Genomic DNA, 23,644 nt, shown 5'->3' with positions numbered 1-23,644 from the left:
TGTGTGTGTGTGTGTGTGTGTGTGTGTGTGTGTGTGTGTGTGTGTGTTTTGAATCAATCACGGAGCTCTGCCGCCAAGTCTTAAGAGTTTAGTTTTGTATTTCTGTTTCCCGCTCTGCTTGTCTTCCTCCCGGTCTGATGATGATGTACTCTGCTGGCTCCACACTTTGCAGTGCCCTCCCTGCGTCGGTTGGTTCAGTATTGTGCCATGATGACCTGTTTTTGTTTAATAATGTACAGACACACAAAAGGCAGGCTGTATTAGGAAGCACTGTGCGTTCAACAGTTATAGGCAACAGAAATAGAAGCACCACAAATGTATAAAAAAAGAGAACTTCTTACCTCATTGTTTTTGTTTCTGCTATTATTTTCTAATGGTGGCGACGTGTGCCCTCTAATTTGTCTCTTGCCTAGATCGGATGTCTTCACATAAAGCCTATGATCATAGGAAATTATTTATCACTGAATAAAAAGAGGAAAAAAAACGTGTGTGTGACACAGTCTTTATGATTTATTGTGCTTATTTAAGGAGATGTGAATCTAATCAATAGCTTGAATGATAAGCAGATCCTTCAATCAGAGGAGTTCTCCATCACCTATTAAGCTTAAAATCCGAGTGCTACTTCTGCAGGATGTGACTCGAATGTCCTTCCACTCCGAATTCATTAAGTCTGAGAAAAACCGACAAAAACCGGCTTCAAGGGCAGCCACCCAGAATGCATCAGTGGGAAGGGCTATCGGTGTTGCCAGAGTGCATCTGTTGAATGCTGTTTAGTGGCCTTGAAATCTATTTTTAGAATAGTATCGTCTGGGCTAAGTGGTCGTATTTAAGTCGATCCTTTTGAAGCTTGAACATTTTCCTTCACATAGCACCGTAGTTTCTCACCGTTTTGAGCGCATCACAGGTTTTACACTCTGCATAAAAGCGTGCGTAGACTTTGAAGGCTGTCAATGTTTTCAGAGGACTTGCAGGAGTTGCAACCTTCATGTCAACCTTGCTAGATTTGCCAGAATCATTTGGTGTGTTTCTGAAGGAAACTGACTTGTCATAGCTTCTGGCATTGATGGCTTTTGATTGCAAGTCAACCTTCAAAAGGACAGTTTTAAAGGATTTTTCTTTTCTTAAAGGAATAGCGTGACATTTTGGAGATGGAGCTTTATTTGCTTGGCAAATGACAGTTAGCAAAATGCCGACCTATTCCTTTAAGGCTCATGAAACCTGCTCTAAGCCTCTAGCGACCATTAATAGGTCTTTGTATTCATGTTTGTCTCGCACTCAGCTGGACGAGTCGGGTTCATTCACTCGTCTATTTCCTCCCTGTCGCTGTGCGGCTGAAGATGAGACGCCACCGCTCCTCTCAGGACTTCACCTCCATCAGCCTCTCAGTGACCTGCAGCGCCCGAGTTGAGCACGAGTAGTGTTTCCATTTAGGATTCCAGAAGGTCACAGCATTTCGGCTCAGCGGCTCACATCAGTCCAAACAGCGGCTCTGCTCTCTGAGGAATCGCAGACAAATGCACCTATGAATATTTGATCTCAGCTGTCACACAAAGCTCCTCGTACGTCATTTGTCTTTCATCTTAAACCCTTTATTTTGTTTAAATACTGGCGTGTGAAATTTGAACTATTCAGGCATCAGAATTTAGTTATTGCCAAGTAGGTTTTCCTTAATATTTTGGTCACAATAAACATAGAAAGAGAAAAGACAAATGAACAAGTAGTGCATGTTTAGAATCTTAATAAAATGCAATTTCAGCCTTTTAATGAGGCATTAAGGTTTTTATGTAATAAGAGGTACAAGCAGTCTTTCTGTATGTCAAATAAAACACTTCTCATCTCTATTCATCAAAACAGAACACATCGCGTAAGCAGAATACATGTATTAGTTCTTCTTGATGCTCCTGCAGTGTTTTCTTTGTTTGCTTTTACCCAAACGTCCCCCCCCCAGAGTCTGTTTTATATTTTACCCTCCATCACCCTGCACATGCACCGGGGGGGACAAGTCATTGTATAAAGGAGGACTCGCAGATGAGACTGCTAGCCTTGATTTTGTCGGGGCCCCCCTGATGGGCAGCAGATGCTTAATAGTGAGTTATTGGAGAAATGATGAACACTGACAGATCCCAGAACAGTTCTCTCTCTAAGACCAGATGGAGGTGAGACGTTTCTCTGTAACAAAATACTTTTATATCTAACCAGTCGGTTTGCTCAGAAAGGAATGTGCACTCTGCTTTGTAGGTGATTATAAAACCTTCCACAATATCCATATTTTGATTATGAATTAAAATGAGCGTTGCAACAATTCACATATAATACAGTATGTTGGCTTGAAATAAACTGGACAAGTAAGTGCTGCTCTATCCAGACCTCAAGTGGTTTTATGAGGTCAGTCAAACTGCATAATGACGAATTATTGCAACACGACTTCTGTTAGCGGATGTTTCCTGTGCAAATGTTACACTTTGCTGCTGGGTAGCCCAATGTGTTTAATGAGACATCATCAAGCAGTGATGCCTTTCTAATGAAGTGAATATGTCTGTCATTTAACAAGAGTCGGCCATCTGCTGATCCGTAATGTGTAGACTCTGCTCTAGTCTGTATAGTTTTGTTTTCACATTCACAGAGACAATGAAAAGAGATTCAAGAAGAAGCAGAAGAACTGCTCTGGAGGACTGACTCAGACACAAATAGGTGTTGTGCATCATTTGGCAATTCCAGCCAAGGACCTTGTTTGTCTCTGCGCCATTATTAATGTCATTAAGCAGATTGCTGTTTCAGATCGAAGACAGACAATATCGATCTAATCTAATTGAAATCCACTCCTGTTTGGTGCTGCACACACACTGATAGGTGCCTTAACGTGACATGAGTTGAGTGGGTGAAAGGAGCGGTGAGAAAATTCTCAGTGGATACTGTATATGCTGCATCAGCACATATTCCCCTATATTTTATAAAGCAAACGTGTGCACACAGTGCTCCCTCCATGAAGGTTGTGTTCATGGTTTACAGTGTGGCGTCCTGCCCGCTGAAATAGATGAATGTATCAGCACGGTGCCAAAGCGCACTTAGATGGAAACATGGCCGCCATCTGTTCTCGTGAGAGGCTGCTCCAGCCTTCTGTGCTCCACCTGAGGACCCGCTGATGTAATCAATCAGTCTATCTATCTATCTGTCTATGTATCTATATACAGTATCTATCTATATATCTATCTATGTATATGTCTGTCTGTCTCTCTCTGTCTCTGTTAAACTCAGATTGAAGATGAGAACAGAGAAACGTTCCCTTCTTCTGCAGACTGATATGAAAACAGCTTTCTAGTGCACACACACACAGCGTTCTGCACAGTGAAGTTCAAACAAAGCAAAATACACTTTAGTGGATGGGGAACTCTAAAAAAGAGATATATGTTTTCAATGACATGCAGTAATGAATGTTTAATATCAAACTATAAAATACCTTATTGATTCAGAGCTCTCCACCTAGATGCTGTTATTAAAAAATAAATCACCGTCTAGATATTCTTTATTGGTCCAAACATTGTTTTTATTTTAACATTGAGAAAAACTTATTGTGCATCATCAAGATTTTTTTTGACTGTACCAGGTCACAGCTTACACTCCTATCATTATGATATATTAATTTTAATATATAATATTATAGTATATTATTTCAGATGCATTCATTTTCACCCTGTATATTGGACGCAGCTTTTACAGTCACACATACTGTATATCCGCTGTGAACAATGACTATGCAAGCAGTAAAAGTGCAACGTACACACTGCATAGACAGCGATGTGAGACTTGCTGGTCTGAGGCCTGTGAGAGTCTTTGTTGGTGCTAACTTTAGCTGCAGTATCGATCGGTCAGTAGGTGGGAGACAGAGGCCCAGCAGAGCCATGCGGTGATGTTTCCTCCCAGACGGATGTCTGTCTGCTGCTCGTCAGCATCCGTCACACAGCAGATCTGCTGCAGGCGAGAAAAAACAACAACAAGCTGACAAAAACAAATCTACTCCTGCTGCTTTCGTTTCAAATTGCCAGTCCTGCTCTGCAGCTCCAGAGTCAGAGCTGCAGCAGGCCCTGTGTCATTGCGTCACTCTGTCTCACTCTCCCTGTTGCTGTCATGTTTGTGACAACAACAGGCAAACAGCTGGACTTCCTGCTCTGCACAGTGTGTTTCTGACAATGCCAGAAGTCTAAAACACGAATAAACACAAACACATGTTAGCACCACACCATCAACACTGAATTGCAAAGGACATCGGCTATCACTGAGGTGTACCCGAGTGTACGAACAGATGTGGCTGAATGCACACACACACACACACACACACACACACACACACACACACACACGCACAAATTGAACAAAGCTGCTGCCACAGTTCTTTGAGTGCACCTGTGACTGGTGTGTTTGCTGCAGTCACATCACCTCCTGACTGTTTAACTGAGCTGGAACAGGACAGACATCTCAACCAACGGAGCCAGTCGGTATCTGTATCACAGGGTAAACATCTGACCATTCATTAAGTCAATTATCAGTTATTTATGTTACCCAGATGATCATTAAGTGTAACGTCAAAGGACATAAAGTCCGCCTGTCAACATACTTCACTGATCGTAAGCTACCAGTGGATCAATAGGCTTTTCAGCGTAACAAATTAGAGTTTTTCTTCCTCCAGCATGAATCTGTCAAGCTGTTTTGTAGTTTTCTGGCATTGTGTCCGTGCCAGGAAAACATGAAAATGAATCACACCTCGTGGTGTCATACCAGACTTTGAGTGATGGTCGCTTTAACGGAATATGATGCTGGACATGAGTCAGATTTTACAATTTAATACTGTATGTTAACGTTGTAAAGTGGCTGTGATCCCTGCTGTGGCAGCAACAAGGGACCAGCAGCTTTCTACTCACTGACCACTGATATCAGGTGCCGTTTAACGCCATCATATCTGCTGTCCTGTACATTTCATTCATTGATTCAATGCCAATGCACACATTTACAACACGCCCAATATTCTCAGGCTCAGTATAACTATTAGCGTGAGCACTGAAACAATCAACTGTGCAAAAGTAAATCTTGACTCAAGGTCCACTTACTCCACTTTTTCTCCATGTCACAGTCTTCTAGTCTTCTACAAGGCAGTTCGTTTGGTTGTTGATCACTAATGCTTCGGAGTATGATGTTGTGAATGGTTCATTTGATTATTTTAATTTTGAACTCCACCTGGTTGATGATTTAAGAAAATGATCCTAAAATAATGTCATGAAGTCACACTGCTGACTCATTGAGCAAAATATACACCTGTTTCTCAAGACTAGACTCAGTGAGTTTGCTCTCCGAATATTCTGTTTAGTGGAAAATAACCCAGATAGCCCACTAAATCCTCCTCTTACACACCGTTTAAAGCCGTTTATCTTAACCCCATATGAGCCCAATCACTCAAATCACCTCTGTCAGTCATCACGTCCCAAGATGTTACTGCTGATATAGATCCCTTCAATTGTTTCGCCCCGGTGAAAGCACTCGTTATTCACCAGACAACCTTGTGGTATCCCGAAGAGCGGCTCGGTCACTTCGGCCTGCAGCTCCCTGAGGACGTGGATGTGTTTGGTATGTTGTTGCACCAGCAGGAGATGGAGGAGAGGCTGCAAGCTCTGCAGTCTCACGGCCCACAGACCGAGCTAGCTGACCAGTGTTTATTTCTGCTGGGCCCCACCGTTTATTTTCACTCGGGTATTAATGTCTATTTTGATATGGCTCTCGTGTTATTTTAGATGAGTCACTGGGGAATGTGTGGGTACATGTGAGAACAGTCTGCGCCTGTGTGAGGACGGGCGAGACGCGAGAGAGGATTAAATGTGTGTGAATGTGCAAACATACACACCACACACACACACCCACACACACACACTCACACACACACACACACACACACACACACACACACACACACACACACACACTCATATGATAATGTAGGCTTCTGTTTCCTGTTGGACAGAGGAGCTTGTTTCTTTATCCATAGTCAACAATGCTTTCGAGAGAAGAGGAGAAAAGAGTATAACCGCTTTTAGGCCCTAAAGAAAGGCCTCTAGCTGGCCTGCTGTCATCATCCTCGGCCATCTTCTTGAAAAGCCCTGAAGACTCAAAGAGCTGGAAATAACTCACAGAACTTCCACATATGATCCGGTTTCCTGCAGTTGTGTCTTGGCAGCAAAGGACAAATAACTTTTATTCTAAAGAGCCCGTGGATGTACTACAAGACGTGTATACCTTAGCTAGACTTTACTTTGGTATGATGTCACGCAAACAAAGCTGGGCTTTAGGAAACATTTTCAGATATGTGCATTCTAACATCACATAAAGAGCATTAGACGGCCCGCTTACAGTCGTAGCTGTGCTGTAAACTATGTTATAAATGTCACGGTCTCTTTCATAATGGTGGTCTATGGGGATAATGCTTTTTGTTAAGTTTTGTCAAATTAATTGAGAATTAGTGTCGACATCAATTCCTCAAAGTATTTATTGCGCATGCTTCACAACATAATCTAAAGCGCCTGGGGCACCTTTTGTATTTCCTGTTGCAGTGACAGGAAGTAAATTTGCACCAATGCTGTTGCCCTCGCAACAGAACGGCAATGAAAAGAAGCTCTGCTCAGCTGCTGACCACCGAGACGCCATTTGCCTGCTCTGGTGACTGTCATTTCGGGCCAGGAACAATCTATTTTAATAAGTCCACAGGATACAAATAGCATGTCCAATTGGGAGCTTAGAAATAAAGCTGCACACCTTGTATTCACTGCTGACTTTGCTGACATGATGAAATAAAATACATCTCACAAGCTTCCCCCTTCAGAACATATTCAAATATAACGTACACTTAAACTTTATGTTGATTTGTTTTCAGGTCGGCCTTCTTTTAGGTGTCTGCTTCTTAAAACTGGCTGTGATGCACTGACTATGGATAAGTATCATATACAAACCCCACTTTAAAACACCCAAACTATCCCTTTAAGTACAAAGCTGCAGCCAGGTATTGATTAGCTTATCTAAGAGTAGCAGTAAAAACACTGAACAATCTCCTCCTCACTCTCCGTTTCTCTTTTCACATTCCCGTCACCTTCTCTTTAATAACTCTCTACTCTTCAGCCCTCAGCAGCACTCCACACACCGTGGCCGACTGTGGACCGGTGCATGCTGGGACTGCAGCAGCTATTTCTGAATAGACCTTTGTGTCACAAACAATAACTGCTGAACACACAAAGAAAATATTGTTGTTGTTTTTTTTTACCAGTGGATATTAATGATTAATGTGGTTTGAAAATATGTCAGAGTGAAAAGTAACTCAGCATCTCAACTCCAACTCCTAAGACCTTTGCTGTGTTTTATTGTACGTATGTGTGCGTTAGAGAGCAGGAGAGACGCCACTGTGTAGTGGAGGGAGATCAGAGCTGAGCCAGACTAACAGCCTCTGTCAGGGTCGAGTGGAGGACGCTGCAGTCGTTGTGATAATAAAGGAGGTGACTGTAATCTGTTTGTCCTCTCCTTGGCTTTCTCTGCAATTATAAAACATGTGCACATGTATTCTTTTCACTTTATAGTTATTCCATATCTTGTTTTTCAGCTGCAGATGAAGGCAGGGTTATTATGTAACAAGCGTTTCGCCCTCTCTCCTCTCCCGTCCTTTGCTTCGAGTCATCAGGTGCATCAGGACAGGTGCTCGGGCTGCTCGGGCTCTGGAGCGATGGATTGAAAGCTAACTGCCAAATATTGATCGCTTGTAAGCCTCTGATCTTAACAGCAGCGGGCTGAGAGTAAAAGCTGTTTGTCAGATTCTGCTACAATATTATCTGTGCTGCTGTTCAGCCTTCTCTTGGGTTTTTGCAAAATATTGATTCAGGTTGATTAAGAGAGCAAAGTATTCTGACCAAACGTCCCTCTGACTGCCAGAAAGAAGCAGAACTAAGGAATCTACAAATGATGAGATCCTTGTTGCTGTCTCACAAAATATCCATCATATTCTCTGTTACTAAGCTACTGTTTTGTTTGACTCCTATCGGTCGGACAAAACCGTCTCTGGTACACCAGCAGGAGTTTTACACCCCCCTCCTTTTTTTTAATCTGTCCTTGAAGGAGCAGTGCCGCCATCATCTTCGTCCCAAGCTTCCAGTTTCGTCCTCTAAGGAATTATGGGCTTTTCTGCCACTTTCTCGTAATAGCTTTCTCCTTTTATCTCTCAGAGCGAGGCTGGAAGCAAGCGAGCTTCATTCACCGGCCAAATCAGAGGCTAGCTTTTAAAAATCCAACAGCTGTACTGACATCATTTAACCAGTTTTGGTCATACATCAAAAGCTAGTTTTAGCAAAGACAAACAAATTTTTGTAAGGGATTGAGTAAAAAGTTAAAGCTGGGGATTAATAAAGGCAAACTGACAAATAAGAATAATATAATTGATATAGTAGAATCACCTGATATGGAGGCACAGTGAGAACTGTAGCCAAATAAGAAGAACACTGTTGAGTTGCATTGTGGGAAATGTAGAATCCAGTGTTTTTGGAGCCTTGAGGCAATTTTAGACTTTAATTTAGATAAAACTTTAAATATATTAACTGAAGTGGTTTCAATTTAATGCAACTTCAGTGTACTTCTTAGAGTACTGAGTATGCTTTCAGTGTATTTAAAAAAAAAAAGTTTCATAATTTCTGGCTGGCTGCCCGTCTCCCACGGTCAAGAGTTTGGCTGGTGGCTGATGGTAATTTACTTTCCTGTGTTTAAGGTTGACTGTAGGTCACTGAGGAACACTTCCTTTTCTGTCTTCTCTTTTCTCCGGTCTCATTTTTGCAGTGTAGACGGCCCATATGCTCTTTTATATTCATTACATTTCGTGGGTCGGGTAAGAGAGCAGAACACCAACTCTCTCTTTTTTTTTTTATTAAAGGATTTAATTAACCTTTATCAGCGAATCGGTGATCCTGTATCAATACATCCCGCTCGCTACCCCTCAAGTACTTCCTCTTTTGGTAAAATAATAGCCACTACTGACATCTTTACTGCAACTCGAAGCCCCTCTTCAGCCACACTTATCTCTTGTGTCTCTTTAGTGCTGTGCCTAAGTATGTGTGTGTTTGTCTGTGTAAACAGTTAAAGAGCAGAGTAAATGAGTAATGCTGCTTGTTCTTCATGCTTTTTTCAGCCATGATAGCGGCGTGACTCTACGGATGGCAATGTCGGTCAGTCCATCATTTGGGTCCAGACCGAAATATGTTAGTGGATGGATTGTCGTGAAATTTAGTAGCGACATAATGGTTCTCAGAGTCTGGAGCTGATTGCTAATTCTGTCTGAATTGTAATGCTTTGGGCGACCTGCTGACTCTAACCTCACTGTGAAGTTCACATTCGTCCACTGCCTTGCCTCTCATCCTCCTCTCACTGTGCAGCTTCCTTTCTCTCCGTGTCCCACTTTATCACACTAGTGTTTCTCGGGGATGTTATACATAGTGTGACCTCAGAGCTCCCAATGAGATGACTAATCCTCTTCAATTACTCATTTCAACCAAAAAATATACCTGCCAACATCAAAAGAATTTTGCAATAATGTTCACTGAAGGGTATTAAAAGCAAAGATGTTTGGTAATTGCTCCATTTGTAACTGGACTAGTTTAAAGGCACTTAACATGATAACATAATTATGGGGCATTTTTCATTGCCTTTGACAGTGTGACACTGAGAGTTAGGCCATTTATTGGTGATGTGTGAAGGTATTTTGGTACATTTTTCTGCTTTTCTTGTTAGTTCCCTCAAGAGCACATTTTGAGTTTGTCTTATATCTCTTTAGTATCCTTTCTCTATTTTTTGACAGGCTGGGTTTCAGCATGACGCTGTGTGAATAAGGATTGCTCCTTTACCTCAAAAATCCTTCCACCCATCAGGGACTGAGGCCCTGTCATCCAGTGTGGGTGTGAGTTTGCTGCATTCAAAGTGATTTATTTTTTTGGATTTTACTCATCTGCCATGAATCCCCATTGAAGGTTTCACTGGATTTTGGAGTGTGTAATTCTGTCTTTTGTTATTTCTTTTGTACATTAATGTACATTCTTGTGAGTTTAAAAGAGTTTTTTTTATAATTCAATGAGTCATCGTCAGCCTTTGTTTCTTTGATTTATGAAAGAACGTAGAAGCCCATGGGAGCATGAACCTCTGTTCTCCCCTTTTGGTTTAGAAACATCCGGAATCAGAGCATGAAAAACCGTCTGTTCTACCAGAGGACTGAAGATGACCAGGAGCAACTGATCAAGCATAACATTTTAACTCATCACGGTGCCCTGATTCTAGATCAGCTCACCTGGAATAAGAGAGAACAAAACCATCTTTGACCTCTAACTAATCTGCAGTGTTTCAAATGCTGTTGTTTGGTGCCCCCTGCTGCCCATTGGTCATATCTGTGGGAGTATTCTTGTTTCTCTTATTCTAGAGTCAAAGTGTACTGAAGTCTAAGAACCAGGACTGAAAAATAAGACTCTAATTTGTGCTTTTTTGTCTATTTTTTTCTCTCCCAGATGTACAATATATAGCTGATGTTGTGATGTCAAGACCCAAACAATTAATAATATTTTTTTTCAGAATATTCTGTATTAGTCACCGAGCTGGCACAAGGTGGCAACGCTTTCACTGGAGCACTGAGTAGGGGGAAATACCACTGCATGTGCTTGTATACAAAATAATTATATCCAAAGTTTCACTAAAAACTGAAACTTCAGTTCATATAAACAGTTTTTATGATGGTCATTAGCTCATTGGCATTTCATATTTTAAATATTCATTAGAGGACACCCTACTGAACGTTGCATCTGGCACAATTCTCTGTCTTCCACATCTCTCCTTTGATCATTGCAGTAGCTCTGGGCGCCCTCCACACCACACTGGGAGCTTGCGGCTAATCACAGTGATCCATCCTCTTTCCAGTCCTCCGAGTGATGTTCACATCGGGGGGGGAGGGCTAGGCAAGGTTGTAGACAAGAGAGGTCTGCCGTGCTACCACAGCACTCCATCCCCTCCGCGCTGCAGCGGGTTAGACGGGTTGGTTCAGACCAGGTGATGGCTCCCTGCAGACTGTGATTCATGGATGTTCTTTGCAGCATTTAATGAGAGAGTAACTCAATCCTTTTATCACACCGAGTGCTGAAATAACAAATGAGCAGCAAAAGAAAGAAGGCAGTGGGTTAGGATGGATTTGTTTAGTGTTTTTATAGTTTTATAGTGAAGCCAGAAGCAACCACACACTTAAAATCACAAGCACAGAATATTAACTAAGACTGGTTTATCTTAATATAGTTATTGGCCAAACAATGTAAGATTATCCATTCATTCTCAAAAATAAAGACATAAAATTGGAGCATAAATCACTTTTACATCAAGTTTTCTGATGACACAGCATCGCTCACCCTTATCAGTGTTACCAGGAATCTGTATCTAATTTCTTTAATGTACGTCACATTACACAAATATTTGTGTAATGTGAGTCACATTACATAAATAATATTTGCTATCAATATATAGTGGAGTAATGTCTACCTGGGCAGAGAATGCGAGTGAATATCCCTCTGTGTGTGTTGTAATACGAGCTTCTCTGTGCTTTGTTTTCATGGCCGGGCCGGCTGTACATGCCTTTTAGTGCATGTGAGCGTGCCCCCTGGCTCGCTCACGGCCGCCGCTCTGCACGGTGCCTCATATGGCGATTAAAGCTGAAGTGTAGCAACCACCCTCCATGTTCACCCTCAGGTAAACATTGAAGTGGATTTGTAAAATTGTAACTAAATGTGATGCCTGTCCTCTGCAGATATATTTATGGGGAGGATGAATACAAAAACAGAACAATCTCTACTGACGCACAACAGCAGTGCTAAGAGCTGCCATTTAACCCAAATGAGGGTAAATGCAATCTGGGATCAGAATTAAATCAACACATCATGTACTTCCCGTTTAAAAAAACAAAACAATCAAAACAAATGTATTGCAGTTTATCTCGAAAATTGCTTCGATACTCAAAGAGCTCCAGTCATTTGGCAGCTGCAACAGATTTTTTTTGCCGCTCTTTAATTTCATTCAGTGCTTTAAACTGTCAGCTCAGGTTTGGTCGTCTGTCTGCTAAATAAAACATGAAGTGTCTATTTCTGTGCTCAACAAACACACTGTGCTCAGGAAGTGACCGCTGCGGTTTACTTGGCCCGTTGTCATGTTGGAGATACATTAGTTAAAGAGAGCTTCCTTTTAATGACCTTATGTTTTCTTCCACAACAGATTTGTCTAAAAACAGAATTTTTTATTAGATGCCATGGTGTTCTGAGGATAGTGGAGTCATTGAATGATTGTATTTGGATACGGTTTGAATAAGTAGCTTGACTTGTGCTCAAGAAGACAAACTACGGTATTTCCTCTTGCCCCACCTTAGATGTTTAGCCTTACACTGTAGCCTAATTAAGCCTTTAATTTAAAAATGCTCAGTATCTTTTTCACTCTGACTTACTGGTCTATAATGTCTATTTGGATGAGAATTAACAGCACCACTTTTTAACAAGTCACTGATTATAAATGGCTGGGGCCGGGCCAGAGGTTTCATAGTTTCATATCAGAATATTATCAGTTGTTTATGTGGCATTAGTTTATTACACTGAATATACAACCGAACTGTTAATAAAGTTGGCCACTATTTAGTATTGCCAAGAAGCAGGGCTTTAAATTCAAGTAAGCTTGAGAGGTGGCTTCTTGTCCACCTGATGCTCCTGGAAACGTGATCCTCACTGCGGCGGGGCTGCGCGCTGCATCCAGACATTACGGTAGGAGAGTCCTGAGGTAACGGTGCAGGTGATTGAGAGGTGAGAGATGTGATGCATCAGGAGGCACCACGAGAGGAAAGGGAAGGTATAGACTGGTTTCATGAGCCAACCGCCACAGGTATGGATGTGAGAGGTCGAATGGACTATTAAGGTATGTGAATTAATGTGAGTAGTTGAGTATTTCGAAAGTTTAAAGTGTACAAGTGATGGCAATCTGATCCACGTATCGTTTATTCATCACTTTGTATGCTAAATGTTACATTAGCTGAGTCATTTTGGAGAAAAATACAGTAGAAGTTTTGCTTGTTATGACATGTAGGCGAAGTTCAGAAGTTCCAGGATGTGTAGGCTATATACTGTCTTAAAGTACAATGGAGTAATAGCTCACTGATGAGTATTGTACATGTGTTTATTTCGTAATGAGTGTGTCGTGGCATATGAGCTTATAAACTAAGTATCCATCAGGTCATTATCAAATATTTACAAACTCATGTCATGCAGTCATTGCTTAAATCCACAGAACTACATTTTTAATTCTAGTGGAGATCCTAAAGTTTCCAAATATATTGAATATGTCTTGCTAAACTTTGGGGTAATGTGTGTAAATTCCTGGATGGGGCCAGAGGCTGTAGCCTAGGTCAATCTTTTATGATATTAAAACAATGAATAATAAATATTTTCCCTCCTCCACCCATCAGGAAAGTCATGGAGCTGTACGGTCCCAACATGAGTGAGCGTGGAGGATCTCTCTGCCAGGTGAAGCAGCTTCCCTGCCACAGTGTCCCCCTTTGTCGCCTGCAGGCTAGTGGACCCCACATACGCAACCTCTCCCACCAACCGTGGGTCAACCACCCAGCCCCGGCCATTGCCTCCAGCCCGACAGTGGCCGTTCGGCACAGGGTAAGCGGAGCCACGGCGCCCGGCTGCAGCAACCCGGAGTGTGCGGCGTCCGGACTGGGAGAGGAGGCAGCACTGGCCCGAGGCGTCTCCACAGGGAAGGTGTTGGTGACAGGAGGAGGGGGATACTTTGGGTTCAGGCTGGGGAGAGAACTGGCCAGTCAGGGGATGTCAGTGGTTCTTCTAGACATGAGCAAGCTCCCCTGTGATACCCCTGATGGAGCCATCTTCTATCAGGTATGGGACAACGAAGAAGCACCTGTAGAATTAGCTTTAAATGCTGCTATTGTACCAACTAATATTTCTCTATTTTTCCAATTTTCCCTGTGTTTTACTCATAACTTCTGAAAGCTTTAAAAATCCACTTCTTGTGAACTACTAACCAGAATGATGCACAATATGGCAGGAATATCAATTACTTTCACCTTCAAATAGTTTATGAAAAGGATCAGAATCTAACAAAAATGTAAATGAATTATCAATGAGCAATATCAAAACTACATATTAATTACAGCTAATAAGAAAATAGTTTTCTCTTTTTGAAATTACATCTTTTTTTTATCTTAACATACACATTTAATGCAATGACCTGTGCAAAGAAACAAAACTATAAATGCATTCAAAGTCTGTCTGACACCTTGCAGTAAATAATGGATATATAATTAGATATTTTAGGATACTAGCTTTGGTTTGGGTTTACATTACATAAAACATACACAATCTGTTTTCCTTATAACCCACACTGCTCCTGCTTGAAAACCGACTCCAGTATTTGCTTTCTTCAGCCAGTGTCAGTGTGTCTCGCGGTTAGTCTGGCTGGAAACAGACACGGGAGTGATCCGCTTTAGAGCGCCTGCTGCTGACTGGTTAACTTAAGAGAGGGCGGAGACATGATTCAGGTTCCACCTGCAGGCCTCATGGCACACTTACCTTAATTACAACTGAGCCTTTCATGGGATAGATCACACATACTCTGACTCTAAAACTGCAAAGCTCTCTCGTCAAACTGCTGATGTTGAGAATACACGAGGTAGAGCCGGTTGTCCGCTGATCGCAGGGTTGGCCTCCACGTGTTGAAGTGCCCTCGGGCAGGACACCGAACACCAAATTGGCCAGCACGTCGCATGATAGCCTGCTGCCATTGGTGTGTGTGTGTGTGTGTGAATGAGAGGCTATTGTGAAGTGCTTTTTATATAATGTCCATTTATCAAAATCCAGTCCGTTTACACAGTAAATGTGCTCGTGCTGATAGAGTGTAAAAGGGTTGAAAAGAAGTAGAACTAATTAAGATAAGCGTCCGCAGAGCTGGCATTGATTAATTGCTTTCTTACAGAGTGACATCCGGGACTATTCTTCCCTCTATAAGGTGTGTGAAGGGGTCGACTGTATATTCCACACAGCGTCTTACGGTATGTCCGGACCAGAACAGGTGACTTCTCTTCATATCTTCTTATGCGTCTTTTCGCCACATAATCATTCAAACAGAAGTCGGAGAAACAGAGACTGTACAGTGAGGAAGTTCATAGCGTGATGAAGTAAAATAAAGAATTACATTTGTATTCATTGAACCTTTCTCTTAGAAATTGAAACTTTCACTGAGAGAAACACGTTGATGAGCAACAGCCTTGTTTTACAATTGTGTTATTGATCGCTTTATAAATATATCAATATATCATTTAACAATGATATATTTAGTAAAGAGCCATTGCGTGCTCCACCAAATTAGTATTGTGTTCCTATAACATGAACATTTTTTTATTCCATTGCTGACAGAGGTTCTTCCATGATGACAAAACAATAGTGATTGGGATTTCTGATGTCATTTAATAACCCAAACTGAGGTGTACATCAGCAGGTTTACGTCACTGAAAAGAACGACACAGAAGGAGTAAATAAGGGATGTGCTTTCTTTGTTTTTATTATTATTATTGTTGTTATTCTCTCTGTCTGCCAGCTGAGGAAAGAGCAGGTGGAGTCAGTCAATGTTGGAGGGACAAATAACGTCATAAACGGTAATTATTCATGTAACAATGATCTTATTAATCATAGTCCCACATACACCGTGATGAATTGATGAGTTCAGAATGTTAATAATTAAAGATATAAAGAATTAAGTAAATATTGGAGCAGAGCTATTTGTAATGTTTTGATGCCATTCATGTCTGCTATTTCCAAGCTTAATTTGATATTCTGAGGCCAAAAACTTAGTTTATTATGAATCTGCAAACACCCATGAAACCTCCCTGTAGTCTTTGATGTAATGTGTGTTTGATGTGTGTGATCTGCTCTCTTTCAGTGTGTAAGGAGCGGAGCATCCCCAGGCTGGTGTACACCAGTACAATCAATGTGGTGTTTGCTGGGAAACCAATTGAGGAGGGAGATGAGGCTTCAGTGCCATTTGTGCCCCCCGACGAAGTGAGTGAAAAAAAGATAAAATCAAACAAACAAATTGATCAAACTGACTATTGCACAGGTGGAATGTAACTAAGTACATTTACTATAAGTGCAATATTCAGGTACCTGCACATTACTTGAGTGTTTCCATTTTATCCTACTTAATGCATTTATGTTATACTATAATATTTATATATTTTACTTCTGTCAGATAAAAATATTGTACTTTTTACTCCACTACATTTAGTTGATGACTTTAGTTACTCTGTAAATTGAGAGTATTGATACAAAACATAATCAACTAATAAATTATGATGTTTTTACTGTAATGTACCTAATAATCAATCAGCCCCACCTCTTCCAGCTGCAACATTAAGGGATGTACACATTCGACAGTCCCACACATTTGCCAACACTAATACATTTTCAATATTTTTCTGCCCGTGTCAGCACATCGACCACTACTCCAGGACTAAAGCGATTGCAGAGCAGATGGTCCTCTCTGCCAACGGATGCTCCCTCAAAGGTGCGAAACGATCGATCAGTGTCGACAGCTTAATCACAGAATTACATCAAAGAGAGAAAGAGGAGATTGGAACCTTAAATTTTGGTTTCTGTGTAAAAAATGTTTGCGGGAAAGAGAAACACCAGTTTGAATTTAGAGCTGGACAGGATAGTTCCACTTTGTAGTGCAGCAGTCACGTGACTATTTTACAATTTTCTAATACATTTTGATGGGTTACGAGTTCCTCTAGATTCTTTACATTAACAGTTGCGAAGCGTCACATTTCCTCCTTCAGTGTAACCCGACACCCCATCAGTGACTGTCGCCTTATAAATTAAATTAAGCTTAGAGCTACGAGCTGTCATTACAGACTGCAGGTCAAAGTTTAAGTATGCATATATTCAGTGAAGGTTTGAATCCTCTCATGTGAAGGTGGAGGTCTGCTTCGGACCTGCATCCTGCGGCCCTGTGGCATCTACGGACCAGAGGAGAGGAGACACCTCCACAGAGTGATGGTGAGAGACCTACGCATTCATAAAACATATTGTCATATGTTAAAGATTCATTTGTTTTTGTGTTGCCGCTAGAAAAAATAAACATCTTGCAGTACGTGAAGCCTCCCTGGCAGAATGTGTTCCTGCCTGAAGGGTTTACATTATTGATGGAGCTCTCCAGGCGTCCAGTTACAGAAGCAGCAGTACAGTCTGAAGGGCAGGATGGTGTTTATGTTCTGGGCTTACTCTCGGCCGAGTGGCCAAGACAGTTCACTTTTTATGCCTTGTATATTATTGGTTGCCTTCAACCTTATCCTCTTGTCAATTATAATTATAAATCATTAGCATACAATAAGTTATGCTATCTGCAAGTTTGAGTTATTAATATGAAAACAGTTTTAAATCTGCGCTCTTAGAAATAAAGGTTATAACTAGAATATAGGGTTCTTCGGCTTGTCCTCATAGGAGAACCCTTTTTGGTTCCTAGTAGAAACTTTTTAAAAGATTCCTGGTGGATCCATTTCAGGAGGTTCTACCTAGATCCCAGTCTAAGGGGTTATATCTATAACCTTCTGTGAAAGTGCACCCTGAACTCTCTCTGGAGATCCTATCCAGAACCTCTTCTCCTTTTGAGGGCGCTAACAGGAACCCACCTAGGAGGTTCTACTAACAACCTTTTTATATTCCAAGGGTTTCATCTAGATTCTAGAACCCACCCAGGGGGCGTCTATCGAGAACCAATTTTTATCTAGAACCGTAAAGGCCTGGGGCTGATGTGGTGCAGAGCAATCCATAACAATCATGGTTCACGATCAGTTTTTTGGGATGGTGTGGAGTCCCTTTTAACACTCGTGCTGTCAACAATCCATTAAGAACTCTTTCATCTAAAAAGGGTTCTTTGGATGAAAAGGGTTCTTAATGGAACCTTGAAAAACCCTTTCCTCAAAAAAGGGTTCTGGGTAGAACCTCAGCCCATCAGGAAGAACGTGTCGGGAACCCTTATTTCTAAGAGTGTGGAGCCAGGTTGATTGTGGTCATTTTTGGCAACTTGCATGTTTCTTTTAGTTTTGCACCTTTAAAACTGTCCTTATACCCCACATGCAAAGTATCCTTTTTTCTGCACACACTCAGCTTTATGTCAATTTTTTAAGTATTAATCTGCCAGGAGCCCAAAATACATGAAAAATGACACAAGTGCCTGTAAAAATGAAGTCATCATCATTCAAATATATTATTATAGAACAGTTGGATTGTAAATGGAAAAATCCTTTTGGCTTTTCGACAAGGGAATCATTGCAATGCCAACTTCTGTGTTGGTCTACACGTCATCCCTGAAGCACTCTATTATGGCAGCCCTCTTTCCCCAAAATGTACTGCTTGGCTCTTGCCTGTTGCCAAACTCTGCCTTGAACACACCAAGTTAATGACTTGATTGCTTTGAACTGCGCTGTCTCTTAGTCATGCTCTTCATTTCTCACTCTTGCATGTCAGTGGTTTTCAAAACACTTTGGCAAAAGATAAACACACACGTGGCCAGAAAACACAAATGAATAAAAGGGAATGATGTAACACTAGCCACCAAACAATGTCTCTCAACTTTCTCTCTCTCTCTCTCACACTCAGGTGAATGTGGAGCGCCGGTTGTTCAGTTTCAGGTTTGGGGACGCCGAGGCCAGGATGAACTGGGTGCATGTAGATAACCTGGTGCAGGCCCACAGGCTGGCAGCCGAGGCTCTCGCACTGCAGAGGAGCTGTGTCGCTGTGAGTCAGGACAAACTGACAATAAATGGACAGACAGACAGATAACTTGAGTATTGGTCGTATTTTAAGTTAATTAGTCCCTCAGGATGCAGCCTGACGGCTGGTTTCGGCTCACGGCCCTTTAAAGGATAAGCTGTTACAGATAATGGATGAATGCATGCAGTTTAAATAAAGATAAAGTACAGTTATCCCACTGTTTTTGGTTCTTTTGCAGAGTGGACAGGCCTATTTCATTAATGATGGAGTTTCCGTCAATCTGTTTGAGTGGTTGACACCTTTGGTGAGTTAAATGATAAGGTGGGTGATATTCTATGTTTTTGTTTATGTCAACACATCTCATGAAAATACCAAAACCAACAATGAATTTATCCCACTAACAAGTATTGTCTGTGAAGCCAAAGCTTGATAGATGTGTGTGTGTGCTGTAAAGCTCCAATGTTGTCTGAACACTATTAAAAGATTTTTAAAGATTCACATCCACAAATAGGAATGAATGGGCTTGAGGCTGAGTGCTACACACTAAGTAGGAAAACTAGAACGTTGTTAGTTTTGGCCTTTTCGTGGGAATTGCTGACAGCAAAAACAAATCAGAATAGCTCCTGCATAATCCTCTAAACCTTTATGGATATTTGCAGTTTACATTGAAATGCATTTTGTCAAAACTCAAAACAAGTGTTTCATGTTACCATTGCAGTTTGAAAAGCTTGGCTACAGCAGGCCGTTGATAAACCTGCCTGTTTCACTGGTCTATTCAGCAGGTAATTAGTAGACCTTTTAAATATCCCTCATATTTCATTTGGCAAATGCTTTGGCATGTTGCTACACTAACTGTATGTTGTATATTTTCTTCTATTTTCAGCCATCCTGGTGGAGTATTTGCATGTAGTTCTGAGACCTGTGATAGGAGTGCCCCTGCTCTTTACCAGAAGTGAGGTAATTAGACTTCTTTTCTGCCTTTTAAAACTTTTATTTTTTTCTCTCAGACTTCACTCAGCTTCTTCAATAAGCTCTTTTATCTGTCTGATCTGAATTAACTAAGTGAGGTGCATCTTGGATCAGGATGACATGGTTAGAGTGGTGAAAGTTACAACACTGTGGAGCTGTGGATGAACTTAAGCTAGCCACGCCCTGAAGCATGCCCTGCTTTATCATCCATTTTACTCTACATTTGACCATAATTTACTAAATGAACATCATGCTGTATTGGAGAAGATACAAACTAGTGAATGAGACCATAAACACATGTTTACAATGTTTACTGAGGTAACAAATCAAGTGAGAAGTCGGGTCATTTTCTCATTGACTTCTATACAGTCTGACTTTTTGCATCCAGAGGAGTCGACCCCTGCTGGCCATTAGATAGAATGCAAGTTTAAGGCACTTCCACATTGGCTTCACCTTTCAGACCCGGAGGTTGCCGCCTGGTTGGAGATGGGTTACCTGCTCTCTCATGAGTACATTCTTGTTTAAGTCTCTCCCACAACAGTGACGACAGACTTCATTAGGACGAGTATTTTCCTACCCTTGCTCTCCCCCTCCCTCGTCTGATCCTATCTCTTCTGCATAAATTATGAAAAACCAAAGAGAGCCTTTAAGAAATTCAAAAAATTGGCAAATAACAAAGTCCCAATGTACTCATAGTCACTAGAAGTATTTTAGTACTATCCGCTGGTCTGTACTGTTACAACAAAACACAAGAATTACAACGTATCAGGATGAGGGATGCTTGCAGTAATCCTGCCAGGGGAGACCTTTACGGTGCATCTTGAGGAGCCTCCGTCATGGCCTGTAAGGTCCTCGTGAATGTGTGATGAGACAGAAACCAAAGCTGAGCCCGTGGGCCTGCACCTGGAGCTCATTCTGTCAGGCAGCTGCTGGCCCGGGGATCGATGATGGTCCTGTGAATAAAACATAAACTGCTGAGGGTCACAACAGGAAGTTCACGATAACGTCTGCAGGAAGTGACCTCAGCACAGTGCCTGTTGCTGTGGTGCGCAGCCTCTCGGCCGGGCTCAAGTGATCCGGCCAGCTCTCATGTTATGTGCGAGAGGTGTTTTTCCTTTCCCATAAATTTCAGGTCTGCAACCACACGGAGGAAGATGCCGTTTCAAATGTCAACTCAACTACAATTGAAACACTGCAGAGAGCTGCACGAAGGTTCAGGACTCAACTGGTCATTAAGCTTAATTCACTTTTTTAATGCTGATTTGTCTCAAGTTAGGGGAAATTGAAGCAAAAAAAAAAAAAGTCATAGCTATCAGAGGGAGATTAAAGTCAGGATGATTGTCAGGTCAGGCAGGATGAGCAGGACTCAGCAGTTTGTGGTTGCAGTGTGTCCAACAATGCTGATATACAGGTAGATCAATACAAACTGGCATGAGTCATACAGAGGAGGTCTTTTGTAAAAGGCATTTGCTGATTGAAGCGGTTTTACGTCATGTGCGAAAAAAGACCTCTGTGGGAGGGTTGAAAAATTGGGAAACAGTTTTTAGGAACTGTTCTTGTCTCACTGACGTCTGCTTGAACTCTTCTGTCACTTCACATGCAGACACCTTATCCCCGAGCGGTAAGAAGATGCAGTAACCGGAGGCACCCATCAGTCACAGGCTATCAGAATGTGAAACCAAGATTGCCAAATTGAGGTTAATGTGAACCATTAGCCTGACAGTACGACCTTTGACTTGGTCTTTTCGCCTGGACTTCTCTGCCGCAGCGTTTGGAGTCTCGAGAGATTTTTCGTCCTGATGACACATTCTTACATTTGACATAAATGTCTTCCTCTGCAGGTGAGGAACATAGCTGTGAGCCACACCTTCAAGATCGACAAGGCCCGTCGAGAGCTGGGCTACTGTCCGAAGCCCTACAGCCTTGTGGACTCTGTGGAGCAATACCTGAAGTCCAGACAGCCTCGCTCCAGATCGGCTCTTTTCAGCGTCTCCTGGACCTCCCAGCTGCCCCGACACCTCCTCGTCATGCTGCTGCTGGGCCTCAGCCTGCTGTTGCTGATGCTGTCCTGCATGGTCTCTTCCAACTAAACAATGTTCACTGTGAAAGTACTGGATGGACAGGCAATTAAATGTTTGATGATGTATTCTCGCCACATGTGACTTATTTATGAAATAAAAATTCCCGAAATATAAGTCTTCAGAACATCAGGTTATGTAATAATTTCTCCCATCTTTTTGATGTTGGTATACGTGTCCACTTTCTAAATGATGAAACTACCAGGCTGCTGAAAAGTATTACAGTTGTGTGAATGTTATTGATTTCTCTTACCGTTTGAAGTTAATTAGACTGTATAACACATATTAAAATGTCATTGATTGTATTTTAAGCATGTTTCCAGGTTCTCTGATAAATATTTGTTTTGATTTACACATCTTTAGAGTTAATATTTAATTAACATTTTGTACATGTTTAGAAATAAAGCAGTAACAATAAATGCCTTCAATAAATGTCCTCTTCCCTCTACTGTAATGGTAAAAATATGCATTTGAACTTTGTGTCCTTGATGTGAACTCGCAGTGAACTCTAAAACATACGTGTCATCTATTAAGGAAAATGGCTACTGGAAAAGTAACAAAACTACTTGCAAAGTGGCAAGAACAACTTGTTCCTTACATGGAGTAAAGAAAGTGCAGACTAAGCAGTAATCAGAACTCGTGGTTGAAACACCTCATGTTACCTTGAATGTATCGAAGCTGTGAAAATCCAGCTGGATGCAGCAGACAAAGCCCTCGTGGGTGCTGTGCCTTTGAGAAATAACGTGTTGCTGTATAAATAAAGGGGCTTGTGTGTTACATATTTTGAAGCATCCACACAGTCTACTGAATACGTAGCTGTTGTGTTTTATTCCCTCTTGCAAGAGAATAAACGGACAAAGACTACTTTGAATCTTGTTAAGACTTTATTATTGATTTGTGAACAAAACTCTCTTCTCCCGATTAACATAGAAATCTTCCACAACACTACTTAAGTGAAAAGTATAATTTTTAGTTCCAGATCCAGCATGTCACGTTGGAAAACTAAGCAGTTTTTTTATTATTATTTTTTACCTGTAGACTGCCACACGAGTGCGCCCTTGCACCGTCAAAGATTTTCCCGGTGGTGTGTAATAATCGTAGCATCAACATGAGTTTTGGGGTATTTTTGGGGCGTTTTTTTTCCTTGCGTATCTGTTGACTCAGTTTGTGCATCTATTGGTTTTCTACCAAGAAAAACAACAAAGAACTGGCAGCGGTGGGATTCGAACCCACGCCATCGAAATGACTGGAGCCTAAATCCAGCGCCTTAGACCACTCGGCCACGCTACCACCGTGCAGCAACCGCGTGATATATTATATCTTGATACCGGAAGACAACGGTGGAAACACGAGTGCCAACCGGGCAGAGTCCTCTTATATCCAGACTATGGTTGTAGACTAGTACAGACAGCCTTACTTAGTGTTGACAATGTGAATGACTGTAGTATGCGGATGAAGAGTTTACAAATTGAAGAGCAGAAGAGGAGGCAATAGATAGAGGAGGATGAATCAGGTGCTGTGACCCCCACGAGGTCCACAGAGGAAGAATTACAGTGTAAAGGGAGGAATCTCATCAAGTTCAAGGTAAAGGAAAAACATCACTGGCAAAAACAAAATTGAGGTAATAAATCAAGAGAGAAGGACTTTTACGCTCCAGACTATCTTTTCCACTGGAAGCAGAGGTGATACCAACTTTCTCAGTTGGGTGCACGTAAATCGGTACCTCATTGA

General features: G+C 41.6%; 1 protein-coding gene and 1 non-coding gene across 2 annotated transcripts; one reads left to right on the top strand and one right to left on the bottom strand.

The window, feature by feature from the left end:
* The first annotated feature begins 12,912 nt into the window (after positions 1-12,912).
* Positions 12,913-22,270, top strand: sdr42e2 (short chain dehydrogenase/reductase family 42E, member 2). Its single transcript, XM_031872287.1, has 12 exons — positions 12,913-12,990; positions 13,538-13,973; positions 15,070-15,165; positions 15,691-15,748; positions 16,033-16,151; positions 16,581-16,656; positions 17,068-17,150; positions 18,753-18,890; positions 19,105-19,170; positions 19,585-19,648; positions 19,750-19,823; positions 21,677-22,270. Exons 2-12 carry the CDS (start codon positions 13,545-13,547, stop codon positions 21,923-21,925), a joined length of 1,452 nt encoding a protein of 483 aa, XP_031728147.1. The 5' UTR covers positions 12,913-12,990; positions 13,538-13,544; the 3' UTR covers positions 21,926-22,270.
* An 851-nt stretch (positions 22,271-23,121) lies between these two features.
* Positions 23,122-23,203, bottom strand: trnal-uag (transfer RNA leucine (anticodon UAG)). Its single transcript has one exon. It is a non-coding gene; the product is annotated as a tRNA-Leu (tRNA).
* Positions 23,204-23,644: the final 441 nt, after the last annotated feature.

This window comes from Anarrhichthys ocellatus, unplaced genomic scaffold (assembly GCF_004355925.1).
Source record: "Anarrhichthys ocellatus isolate YVR2014 unplaced genomic scaffold, GSC_Weel_1.0 scaffold62, whole genome shotgun sequence".
In the NCBI taxonomy this organism is placed as follows: Eukaryota; Metazoa; Chordata; class Actinopteri; order Perciformes; family Anarhichadidae; genus Anarrhichthys; species Anarrhichthys ocellatus.
The sequence above is the reverse complement of the archived record's forward strand: the minus strand, read 5'-3'. Positions and strand labels throughout refer to the sequence as shown.

What these genes read in the sequence shown, in the direction of transcription:
- sdr42e2 (XM_031872287.1), top strand. Translation starts at nt 13,545, where the DNA reads ATGGAGCTGTACGGTCCCAACATGAGTGAGCGTGGAGGATCTCTCTGC. An exon ending in ATGGAGCCATCTTCTATCAG is followed by an intron (nt 13,974 to 15,069) that starts GTATGGGACAAC and finishes GCTTTCTTACAG; the next exon opens with AGTGACATCCGGGACTATTC. An exon ending in CAACGGATGCTCCCTCAAAG is followed by an intron (nt 16,657 to 17,067) that starts GTGCGAAACGAT and finishes TCTCATGTGAAG; the next exon opens with GTGGAGGTCTGCTTCGGACC.